We start from the raw sequence: 13,159 nt of genomic DNA, 5'->3' as shown, positions 1-13,159 counted from the left end.
TGGTGAGCTTGCCTTGTCTGCTCAAACTTTATGATGAACCCCTGGACCGGGCATCATGCTTTAAGCTCTAGGTCTAATGATGGTTAGCCTCATTGCCCTCTCGTTATTCAAGGTAATTTCTATCTATTTTCAATGGGAAGAAGATCTCCCTGATTCTACCCTGACCCTGAGATTGTTTGGGGCAAGAAGGTTCCTGCAAACAGTATTTATAAACAGTGGCTTCAGTATTTAACCTTGGATTAAACCTTTGACCAACTCTATTAAAGCTTGATGACCCTTGTTCTTTTTCCAGTCGTCATAAAACCAGGAAGTTCCTTTCTCAGAATTTGGGCTCATTTTAAATACTATATGTTTTTTCAGTCTCCCTCTACGTTTGCCCCACTGCTGCTGATCATGCATTTTCTCCCTTCTTAGCAGACATCATTTCCTCTACATGGTATAATCAGGGTATTTTTTATATAATAGGCAACATTTTTATATACCTGCAGACTCACATTAAGGAATTCTTCTAATACATTTTGGAAACTATGGGGCCTTGTTCTCCGGCTGGAGAGGATATGGGGATAAATAAAGACTCTTGGTTTATAAGAGCTAACATTGTGTTTGGCGTCTCACTGACGTCTCACAGGCGTCTCATCGGCGTGATGGTTAACGTTTGTATATTATGGACACACTTGATTGTGAGCTTACATTTACAGCATTTTACAGCTCTTATCCGGAGTGACTTACATTTCCTTATTTCAGTTTATACACCTAAGCAATTGAGGGTTACGAGCCTCGCTCAGGGGCCCTGCAGTGGCAACCCGGGATTCGGACCAATGACCTTCCGATCAGTAGTCGATCACCTTAACCGCCAAGCTATCGCGTCCCACATATGTGGAGCATAGAGGTTCAAGTGGATAAGGCTTTGGGTTGTTCATTCAAGCTGCACTGTTGGGCCCTTGAGCAAGGCCCTTAATCCTCACTCTCACTGTATCGTGGCTGATTCTGTGCTCTGTCTCCAACCTAATGTAGATGTGACAATGTATATGTGTTTAAAATAAAATGTATGGGATTTTAAAATTGTGATTCCTTACTAGGGGGGCGCGGTGGCTTAGCGGTTAGCACGTTCGCCTCACACCTCCAGGGTCGGGGGGTCGATTCCCGCCTCTGCCTCGTGTGTGTGGAGTTTGCATGTTCTCCTCGTGCCTCGGGGGTTTCCTCCGGGTACTCCGGTTTCCTCCCCCGGTCCAAAGACATGCATGGTAGGTTGATTGGCATCTCTGGGAAATTGTCCGTAGTGTGTGAGTGTGTGAGTGAATGAGAGTGTGTGTGTGCCCTGTGATGGGTTGGCACTCCGTCCAGGGTGTATCCTGCCTCGATGCCCGATGACGCCGAGATAGGCACAGGCTCCCCGTGACCCGAGGTAGAAAACGAATGAATGAATTAATAATTCTTACTAAAGTTGTGTTGACTAAAATGTGCACTGCAATATTTCCTGAAGTGTAAATAGATTGTTGGTTAAAGATTTGCCTCAGAGTATTTTCAGTGTGGCTATGGACCTTACGTCAGCATGTAATTATGTGCTTCAGCTGTATTTGTTTTGGATGTTTGGATTAAAACCATCTGCCAAACGAATAATACGGATGGTAAACCACACACAGATTCTAACTGGAAAGAGATACATGGTGAAAGGTCATACGATGACAAACCCTGACTTCATCTGGAATGTGTGTGGGTTCCGAGTAACTCACGATGTAAAGGACAACGACGGACGGAGGATGTTACAGGTGGTGCTGATGCGAGGAGACGTTACTCATGTGCACTTTCAGATCGAATCCATTTAAAGCTGTATATCCCGATAAATGTCCGAGGAACCGAGCAGAGATGTCATTACAGAATGAGATGTCAGGTCGATTAATTAACTTAATTGCCGTAGAGTCAAGACTACACCGTACACAACCCAATGGACATCCGGTCCTTATGAGAAGTCCTGCAATTTGTCCAATTCTGGTGAAGCTTTAAAGTACATAGTTATATCTGGGTTTATATCTAATAGCTAATACAATGCAATTATCTCTGGATCTGTTTCATGCTCCAAATATTCAGATTTCAACTCAAAATAATAAGGACAAGGACTAAAACAGGTGGGTATTCTTAAAGGGTCCGAGCAACAAAGTGGACACCAAAGTGGACATGTGACACGGATTAAACTTTAATGGGTTTTTTAGGTGTCCACGTACCAAAGTGGACATGAGGACTAAGTGGTGATGGACTAAAAACAGAATAGGTTTTTTAGGTGTCCAGAACCAAAGTGGACACCAAAGTGGACGTGTGACACTGATTAAACTTTAATGGGTTTTTTTAGGTGTCCACGTACCAAAGTGGACATGAGGACTAAGTGATGATGGATGAAAAACAGAATGGGTTTTTCAGGTGTCCATGTACAGTACCAAAGTGGACATGAGGACTAAGTGGTGATGGACGAAAAACAGAATGGGTTTTTTAGGTGTCCAGCACCAAAGTGGACATGTGACACTGATTAAACTTTAATGGGTTTTTTAGGTGTCCAGCACCAAAGTGGACATGAGGACTAAGTGGTGATGGACGAAAAACAGAATGGGTTTTTTAGGTGTCCACGCACCAAAGTGGACATGAGGACTAAGTGGTGATGGACTAAAAACAGAATGGGTTTTTTAGGTGTCCATGCACCAAAGTGGACACCAAAGTGGATAAATCATAATAGGATGTGAGGGGACCGAGCACAGTCCAAGTGGACATCAAAGTAGACATTTGTCCAAAGTGGACAAAGTCATCACAATCATGGGCATCGGAAGCAAATAAAAAGTGGGCGAGTCCTGTCCCACCCACATATAATGGTTCCGACGCCCACGATCACCCTAATTGGACATAGCCTAAAACAGAATGGGTCGTTAGGGGTCCAAGCACCAAAGGACTTGTCCAGATCTCATAAAACGTACGTCTCACTACCAAAATTCTTTTGTCCTACCGATTCACTTGGTGGTTCAACCAAACTAAAAACGTTTGTAGCTCGCCTCGATTTTTATGTTGATTTGCGTAATATAACTTGCACTTTTTTAGCTAACAATCTCCTAGCATGATGGATACACAGTCAATGTATGTACTTTCTCTAGTATGTTCATACTTTTGGCTCATAGTAGATGAAGACAATCCGGGATGCAGCCTTGTTCATTTTGAAAACAATATGGCCGCCACATACCTACAGTACCACTCAGCAAGGCAGCACCTAATCGGTCGGTCGATGGAACTCATGTATATAAAACTTGTTCACATACGTTACTGTGCAAAAGTTTTAGGCAGGTGTGAAAAAATGCTGTAAACAAAGAACGCTTTCGAAAATGGAAGTGTTAAACATTTATTTTCAGAAATAAAACCAGCCTTCAACTTCAAAACAGCAGCAATTCTTCTAGGTCCACTCGCATAGAGTTTGTGAAGGAACTCGGCCGGTAGGTCGTTCCAGACGTCTTGTGCCTCTTTTCCACCGAGGCAGTTCGAGTGCAGGTTCAGAGCCTAATTTAGAACCAGTTCTTTCTGTTTCGACACCCAAAGCACCGGCTCCGAACCAGGAAAAGTGGTTCTTAAGTAGCACCAAAACGTTGCTGGTATAGACTTAAGAACCGCTTGCGTCAGGAGCTGTGGGCGGGGCTGTGGGTGGGGCTACTGTTAGCGCGTTTGATAACGTACCTTAAGTATACTAATGTTTAATACACTTTTACTTTGCCGCGATATGATGCATTATCAGCACACATGATAGTAGGTAGCTACATGCTAAGGCTAAATTTTTTTCTGTGTTAACGATAAAATAACGTTATGTACTTTATCGATCACAACCTCCGTTTATACAGATTACACGGAGCCGCACGTACACGTTTTATTCGCCGCGTTTGGATGCCGATGTAGGTTCACAAAGCCATGAGCATTAACAGTAAATCAACATCCGCCATTGTTGTTGTGTTTGTGTTTGTCGCTGCTGCGCTAACGTCGCTGGGACACGTGACACGGCGCTGTGATGGCTCTCTAGCCGGTGGAAAGGCAAACCGGTTCTTAGAAGGTTCGCCAGTGGAACCATCTTTGAACCAGCACCAGCACGAGCTCTGAACCAGCCCCTTTTTCTTTCCGGTGGAAAAGAGGCATTGGAGAACCAACCGCAGATCTCCTGTGGATGTCGGGCTTTCTCACATCCTTCTGTCTCTTCACGTAATCCCAGACGCACCAGATGAAGTCGAGATCGGGGCTCTGTGGGGGTCGTGCCATCGCTTCATGCTGGTTTGAAGGTAAAAGTTACAGTAGTAAGACCGAATATTTATACTTAGATTTTGCTCACATTGCGTTTTGTAAATTGACAGAAATAAACACTCGTTATTTATATTTCTGAAAGCGTTCTTTGTTTAAAGCATTTTTTTCCACACCTGCCTAAAACTTTTGCACAGTACTGTGTGTAACTTAACAAGGGCTGGCTAGTGTTAGTCATTTCAGTTTGTTTATACCAAAGGACCAGACAAAAAAAAATAAAACAATTTAAAGTTAATATAGAAACAGTTCAAATAAAACGCTCAAATGGTTTCCATCAGGGATTTTTCGGGTTATTGTGACATTAATCAGGGAAACATTATAAACCAATCGAGTGAAAGGGTTTTAAATCTTTTTGTTTCAGCCTGAGAAAATGTATCAAGGCTCAACAGACAACCTCAGACCTGGTTTTTTTTTTAACCACATGAGATTTTACTGGAATTGAGTAATGGAGTAATTTACGTACATGAGGTCATAAATGAAAAAAAACAAAAAACAAACAAACAAAAAAAATGTCCATTAGACAGTATTGTATCATAATGAACAGTGTAAGGTATTTACAAATCTCAGAAAGAGAGAGAGAGAGAGAGAGAGAGAGAGAGAGAGAGAGAGAGAGAGAGAGAGAGAGAGAAAGTGATGGAAAGAGTGAGGGAAAGAGGGTGAGAGAGACAGCGAGAGACAGAGACAGTGTGAGACAGTGTGAGACAGTGAGAGTGAGAGAGAGAGACTGAGAGAGAGAGAGAGAGAGAGAGAGAGAGAGAGAGAGAGAGAGAGAGAAAGTGAGAGTGAGGGAAAGAGGGTGAGAGAGACAGCGAGAGACAGAGACAGAGACAGTGTGAGACAGTGAGAGTGAGAGAGAGAGAGAGAGAGAGAGAGAGAGAGAGAGAGAGAGAGAATGAGGGAAAGAGAGTGAGAGAGAGAGAGAGAAAGAGTGAGAGAAGGAGAGAGAAAGAGAAGAGAGAGAGTGTGTGTGTGTGAGACAGTGAAAGTGAGAGAGAGAGAGAGAGAGAGAGAGAGAGAGAGAGAGAGACAGAAAGTGAGAGAGAGTGAGAGAGTGAGGGAAAGAGAGTGAGAGAGACAGCAAGAGAAAGAGAGAGTGTGAGACAGTGAGAGAGAGAGAGACAGTGAGAGTGAAAGAGAGAGAGAGAGAGAGAGAGAGAGAGAGAGAGAGAGAGTGAGAGAAAGTGAGACAGAAAGAGAAAGAGAGACAGAGAGGGGGGGGGAGAGAGGAACAGTGGGATTTTCCCTTCTGTACCACTGCTGATGTTTGGGGGAAAGCCGCTGTTGTATTACATGCTTAATAAGAAGATTATGAGCGTTCGTCACAGCGAGCACTTAAGAGGACATTTACAAGCTTACAGAAGAACTCTGTGCTTCCAGACTTTTAGTGAAGTACCACATACTGTACCGGCTGTGATGTTCAAGGTGCACATACTTTTGGTTTGGATCACTTTAATAAATGGTAGAAACAGGGTTTATGATGCATTTCTCATCACCATGTCAGTAGGTCATGAAGTGAAAGGCTCCTCAAGGTCTGTGCGTGTGTGTGTGTGTGTGTGTGTGTGTGTGTGTGTGTGTGTGTGTGTGTGTGTGTGTGTGTGGGAAAGGCCCAAAGTCAGGAACACAATTAAATTACGGGCTTTGATATCTTGTGATCAGGGATTTTTTTTGTTTCTATAGTTGGATTTAATTTGTTTGGAAATTTGTTAGTCAAAGGCAGCAGTTAAGATCCTGTCGTAGCCACAATACTAAGCTGTACTTTAGCACGGGCTCCATGCTCACTTTAAGTGCTTGGCAGATTTCTCTGAGCTCTGGCAAAAGGTTTATTTACACTTTCTTTCACCGTATTTTTTTGGGGGGGTTTTTTTTTTTTCCCGGGTAAAAAACAGTGTAAGGTTTGTGCTTCTGTTCGCCTCAGCAAATATTTTTTGTTCCGCGGTTTTATGTTAATTTGCGTAAAGCCGAACGAAAATAAATAAATAAATAAATAAATAAAGAAATAAATAATACATTACTACTGCCTTAATCTAATAAACCTCACCCGGTCTCGACACGACGAGCAGAATTATTCGTGACGTAAAGCTCCGTATGTTTTACGGTAAAAAAATAAAAGCGCTCCTGAGCCTGGTCTCGAACAGAACACAGCGTGTTATTTGACAGTGTGATATTGCCTGTTTTTTTTGGGATTGACAAGAATCTGAGGTTTGTGAAGAGGTTTCTCAGAATTTTTTTTTTTTACAGCATTTTGTCTCATGACTGAAAAAAAGGGATGTTGACGTCTTCTGACGTCTTTTTTCCGTTCCGTTTGACGCACCAGAGAGGTCACGTACATTAGAAATGCAGAACAAACTCAACAGCACAGATTGACACAGAAATAAATATGATTTCAAATAATAATCATAATAATAATAATAATAATAATAATACATTATACAAACAAAGTCCGGTCGCGAGTCCGTTTCGGTTCATTTGCACTTTTCAGCCACGTGACTTTTTTTTTTAATAAAAAAATGCAGTCCTGTACATGTCATTTCACACACACACACACACATACACACACACACACACAGCTCTTCTCCAAAAGTCTTAAGTCGTGTGTTTTCTTCTTTCAGTTCAAAAGACAAAACAAACCCGATGTACATTAGATGGCTTTTCAGTTTGCGTCCAAACTTGTGAACTAGTGAATCTGTGCAGCTTCTGTTAATGCACAAAAAGTCTGTGCACAAACCTGTATAGAATCCAGCTCTATACACACACACACACACACACACACACACACACACACACACACGTTCTTCTGTTTGTTATTATTACCAGCAACAAGCACAGGTTAAGTAAAACTCACTAGATTGTTTTATTCTGGTGTCGTAATGCTGATGTGCTGCGTTTCAGTCATCAGGCTACAATATAAGAGTCAAAAATAGATATAATCAAAGTCATTACCGGGAAGTCTTACTAGAGATGAGTAAGGGGGTGTGGCCAAGAGAATAGTTTTAGAAAAGCTGAAGGGGTGTGGCCAAGAGAATGGTTTCAAATAGCAGAGGGGGTGTGGCCAAAAGAAGCCTGCAGATAGATGAGGGGTGTGGCCAAGAGCATGGTTTCAGATAGCCAAGGGGGCGTGGCTAAGAGGACCGGTTGTGATAGCCAAGGCGGCGTGGCTAAGAGGATGGTTTCAGATAGTCAAAGGGGCGTGGCTAAGAGGACAGTTTAAGATAGTTGAGAGATCGTGGCCAAAATAAAGCCTGCAAATAGCTGATGGGCTTGGCCAACAGAATGGGTTCAGATAGCTGAGGGGCGTGGCCAACAGGATGGGTTCAGATAGGTGAGGGGCGTGGCCAACAGGATGGGTTCAGATAGGCGAGGGGCGTGGCCAACAGGATGGGTTCAGATAGCTGAGGGGCGTGGCCAACAGGATGGGTTCAGATAGGTGAGGGGCATGGCCAACAGGATGGGTTCAGATAGGTGAGGGGCGTGGCCAACAGGATGGGTTCAGATAGGTGAGGGGCATGGCCAACAGGATGGGTTCAGATAGCTGAGGGGCATGGCCAACAGGATGGGTTCAGATAGCTGAGGGGCATGGCCAACAGGATGGGTTCAGATAGCTGAGGGGCATGGCCAACAGGATGGGCTGAGATTGCTAAGACTACAGAGGGGTTAGGAGGAGCGACTAAGAGAAAGCCTGACCTAAGGTGAGTGGGTGTGGCCACAAGGATGTCTACAGTGAGGTGAGGGGCGTGGCCATGAGGATGTCTACAGTGAGGTGAGTGAGAGAGCATGACCATGAGGATACCTACAGTGAGCTGAGGGGGTGTGTCCATTGGGATGTCTACAGTGAGGTGAGGGGGCGTGGCCAGGATGGTGACATCAGAGAGGGAGGAACACAACTTCAGGATAATGACTTCATAGTTACATATTTTTGCTTCAAAAAAATTTTTTTTTTTTTTAAATGTTTTGGATTATATTTTATTTTGTATGGATTTCTAGATGGTATTTCTATATCAGTATTGTAAAAAAAAAAAAAAAAAGATCACGATATATATCGGCACATACTGAATCGTACAACTGGTAGGTTTTGGAGCTCCGGAGCTAAATATGAAGTTTCGTTGGTCAGAAATCCCCTTGTGCTCGAAGCCGTAAAGCGTTTATACCAAATGACTTCAATGTTTATTGTAATATCATTCAGCCAATGAGGTTGTGCAGAACATGAGCTCGTCACCGGATGTGAAGCAATAATCCACACAAACAGGATCAGACATCTGATCTGTACATCGGAGCTGTGATGCGTTTTTCATACATGTTTTTAAGTTTATGATCATAATTACGTCATTGGGATTCAGTGGGAGTTGCGGGAATAACCCGGCTGGAGAGCCGACTGGGGAAAATGGCGATGAGTGTTGATAAAAAGAAGCTGAGAAGGAATCTCCCAGTGGAGAGTGAAGCCAAACCCGGGAGTGAGTTTTAGTAGTCCTGCTTTTTAGCACCAGCTGTGATTTCCCATCTGAGGTTAAGCGTCCGTGCCAAAAACATCGAGTTACTCATGTTCCTGTTGTAAGGAAAGTTATTGCCTGGATAAATGATGGGTGCTGGAGAGAGCGGTTTGGGGGGTGGGGGAGGGGTGTGTGTGTTGGGCTCCAGTGTGTAAAGTTCAACCAAAGCGATGTAACTGTGCTGTTTACTAGTAATAATAAAAATAATAAATCAGTGTTTATTATTTTATCCCTTAAAACCGATTCCAATCGATCACAGGCTGATGAAATCGTCCGGGACGTACCGCCGTTTCAGCGGATTTCGGTTACGGCGAAACTTTCAGCGTAAACCTGTTTATCTGTGGCGAAGCTGAACACGCGGATCGGTTTTATTACACGCCGCAGATCAAAGCCAAAATATTTAATACGACTGAAAGCACGGACATCGCATCAAGCAAGAAAATCGATATTTCGAAAGATTATCGATTTCAGACGCGAGGGGAAATGGGCGGGGTTTCGGAAAACCTTCTGCATTGATTTAACCGGTTTACTTACCTCAGCGCGATGTTAGTATTAGCCTGTGTTAGCATTAGCTGCTTCTTAAATTCCCTAATCAGAAATATTTCGATTTCCAAGCGATATCGCAGCACGGACGACAGAGCAGAAGATCAAAGGTCGAGCCATTGGACTAAGATGCTAGCGTTTGATTCTGTAGGAAGTTCTTCTGGAAACCTAAAGCACCATTTTTTTTCTCCTGGGTACACTTTCTTTCTTTCATTCACATATCGTATGAAATAAAGCCTTCGAGATTACGGTATCTGGGTGTTAGCACTAGCACTTGGCACAAATATAGCTTTAAAAAACACTTTTCTGTACATAACCTCTTCAAAACCGTCTTTAGTGGGCAAACGACTGGACTGAAATGCTAGCGTTAGCTCCTAGATAAGAGATAGAAGCTCACGTTTCCTCATATTTTTCCTTTTCCGTTTTTTTGTCCATGGCATCAAAAACGGTGCAGCAAAAAAGTGAGTAATCTTTATCTTATCTATATGCATTTCCTTTCACGCTTTGTACATAGCATCATCACGGAAGAAACGAAATGCGTTTAAACAGATGAGTCACCGCACTTTAGACGTTAGCGTCGGTTCCTAGCGCAAGCCTTCGTTCTTTGAAAATGACGTAGCGTCAGACTCAAGAGCTCATTAGCGCGCTTCGTAGCATACCGATGTGTCGATCAATCGGACGCGTTAACTATCTAATCCGCCGCAGTAATGATGTTAGCGTTAGCTCCGTGAGAACGGTTGAAAACCGTACAGCGTCTTTTCTGAATTTCTGATTCTCGTAGCAATCTCTTCTCCTTTTAATACTTTGCACATGACAACGATGACTGAGCGATAAAACCTTGAAAGTGTCTTCCTCCTAATGTTCTTACGTGGGTTTAACTTAATGATCCGCCAGACTGAGACGTTAGCTCGATGTCTTAGCGCGTTCTTGAAAATGTAAAGCGTCTCTCCCACCATGTCACGCGAATACGCTTCCTGTCACGCCTTGTAAACGTTAGCGGCAGGCGCTAAAGCGAGTTGGCCATTAGACGGCGCCGAGCATTGCTCCTCCTCTAGTAGGACGCCAGGCTCTGCGTGCGGGATGCTGTCATGGTAACTGCTGAAGCTGATGTTGTCCTCCTTCAGCTCAATGGTCCAGAACGGTGCGTTGAGCTTGCGGTTGCGGTACTCGCGGTATGTGTACACGCCGCCCACGAAGCCCATCAGCAGCACCAGAAGAACGATGATCACAGCCAGGACGATGACGTTGAACTGCGTCCATGAAACCACGGCAAGTGCAGAGGCTGTGCTGTTGCTGGCCGCGGGGTCTCCCGGGCCAGACTGAAGGGGCGGGGCTTTGCTTGGGGACGAGGTGAAGAGAAGGGACGAAGCTGGAGGTGCAGGGGTGGAGCTGGAGGTCTGCGGGCTCGTGATTATGGAAGTTCTTGTAGGGACTGGGAGGAGCCTTGAGGCTAAAAGAAGAGAATGTAAATAATTACAGCTACATACATAGAAGATGCACAAAACTTCTCAAAAGTAAATGTCCCCCAACCCCAAGATTTTTTCCACACAAGGATGATGCGATGAACCCAATAGTATACGGTTTTTATGTTAGCAAACGTTACCAGTAACTTTATATGCTAACGTCAGCGACTGCCACACGTTCTTTACTCATTATTCATTATTATTCAGAAGCACTGAACAATGATCTAAGACAGCTGCAGAGTTTTAACATTCCTTGTATAGCTTGTGAATTGGAGACGTTTCGTGAACACATTCTGCCTGTCTATTTGTCATTGGGAAAAGAAAAAAAAAACGAGATGCTTCTTAGAAACTATCTGGTTGTTTCTAAAATAAAGTGGAATACTCATCAACTCATGACTTTTAATCCTGATTTTTTTTTTTTTTCCGCTTCAATCCGGTGATGATTCTTCATGACTCAGAAAGGTCAGGATTATGAGACGAGCATGAGGCTTATGGCATGATGATGATGAACCCTTACTGTATGTTGTAACTTACTGTATGTCGTTACAGTACACTGTTCTTGTCTCAATACGTTTATATAAGAATCATCGCTCGGTCAATAAAATGACAACACGTTATTATTTAAAAGAAATTAGACGGGTTAAACAATTAAACCATGGATACTTATGTTTGAACGCACCGACCTGATCAAAAATATTGGAACACGTAACTAACAGGTGGTTCTTGTCACCGGTGTTGTGCTAGTTACTAAGAAATTGTAACTCGTTACAGTTATTAGTTACTTCATTCAAAAAGTAACCCAATTACTTTGTTGATTACTTACAGTAACGCGTTACTGTCAAAAATAACTTTAATGTTCCCATTAATGCCCTTGTATGCGTTGTGGTCTATACCAGGGGTCGGCAAACACTTAAACTCTCAAAAGAGCCGTTTGGAGCCGTTTACCACAGGAAAAAAAACACAGGGAGCCACAAAACCCTTTTGACATGTAAACTGAAGAAAAATAAAAAAATTAATTAATCGATTGATTGATTAATTAATCAATCAATCGATTAATTCATTGATTAATTAATCAATCAATCAATCAGTTGATTGATTAATTAATCAATTAATGAATTCATTAATAATATATTAGATATATTTATTTATAATATATTAATTAATTATATATAATGAATTGATCGATTGATCGATCGATCGAACAATCAAGTAAGTAAGTAAGTAAGTAAGTAAGTAAGTAAGTAAGTAATAATTAATAATAAATTAATAAGAAAGCAATTAATTACTTAATTGAATGATTGATTGCATGATTGATTGATTGATTGATTGATTGATTGATTGATTGATTGGTTAGTTAGTTAGATAATTAATTAATATATAGATATATATTATTAAATATATATCTATATATTTAGCCGCATATATCATGTTTTTTACCTTTATGGAAAGTGTAGAAAAAACTGTAGTGTTGCATTTACGAAATCAATAAACTGCTACCGAGTAAACGACATTTTATTTCTGCAGGCAGTCTGAACTCACTAAGACGCCGGGCTGAAGGTTCCTTTCAAATAAAAGGTTCGATGTCTAATTGAGTCCTCTTCGTATCCGTGACATCAAAATTTTAACTTGCCGGCTGCAGCAAACCAAAAATGCGTCTGCTTCTGCGTCGGAATTCGCAGGTCGGCGGTTATGACGCGTGTTTTGAGCGACAAAAAAATTAAACACGGTTTATTTTAATGTTACAAGAGCATCATTACTTTAGAGTTTAATTTTTTTTAAAAACTAACTAAAATAAAATATATTTAAATCAAATATTTATTTTCCAAATCTACAGGGAGCCGCAGCAGAGGGATGAAAGAGCCACTTGCGGCTCCGGAGCCGCGGGTTGCCGACCCCTGCTCTATACAAACACAACACTGTTTGTTGATCGGTCCCTGGCTAACGGTCCGGTTAAAATCTAGTCCTTGTTGTTTGGCTGGAGGGGTTTGACTAACCGAGTGTGTCCACCGACACCGGGTTTAGCTTCTAGCTTCTTCGAGGCGTGTAGTTTCTACCTCCAGATTGGAGTTGCTGTTTATCGCAGTAGACCTTCGAACCAGAAAGACACAGCTTACATCTGACTAATAGGTTTTTGTCTTTACGCTCAACTAAAGTGAAATAATGAGCATGTTTCCACAGAGAAACTCGTCTTACTCTAGCCTCGACTCGCCGTTTCTGCCGCACATACATGAATTAACGGCGTCTTTGTGTTTACAGGTTGGCATCCACCGATCCTGCGATGCGTCGCTGCTGTAAACAGGTTAGTCTGTAGGCTACACTTCAGCCTAAACGAATTAAATTAAAAAAAGTAACAGA

The 13,159-nt window shown here is 42.4% G+C and overlaps 1 protein-coding gene across 1 annotated transcript in view; it reads right to left on the bottom strand.

Annotated features, from left to right (window-relative positions):
* Window positions 1-8,318: 8,318 nt before the first annotated feature.
* si:ch211-158d24.2 (multiple epidermal growth factor-like domains protein 9) overlaps window positions 8,319-13,159 on the bottom strand; it is a 27,043-nt gene continuing 22,202 nt past the window's right edge. The window contains exon 6 of the mRNA XM_027179432.2: window positions 8,319-10,791. Coding sequence (XP_027035233.2) covers window positions 10,319-10,791 — 473 coding nt within the window. The 3' untranslated portion in view covers window positions 8,319-10,318. The remainder of the gene's footprint in view (window positions 10,792-13,159) is intronic.

Source organism: Tachysurus fulvidraco, chromosome 14 (assembly GCF_022655615.1).
Source record: "Tachysurus fulvidraco isolate hzauxx_2018 chromosome 14, HZAU_PFXX_2.0, whole genome shotgun sequence".
Lineage (NCBI taxonomy): Eukaryota > Metazoa > Chordata > Actinopteri > Siluriformes > Bagridae > Tachysurus > Tachysurus fulvidraco.
The sequence above is the reverse complement of the archived record's forward strand: the minus strand, read 5'-3'. Positions and strand labels throughout refer to the sequence as shown.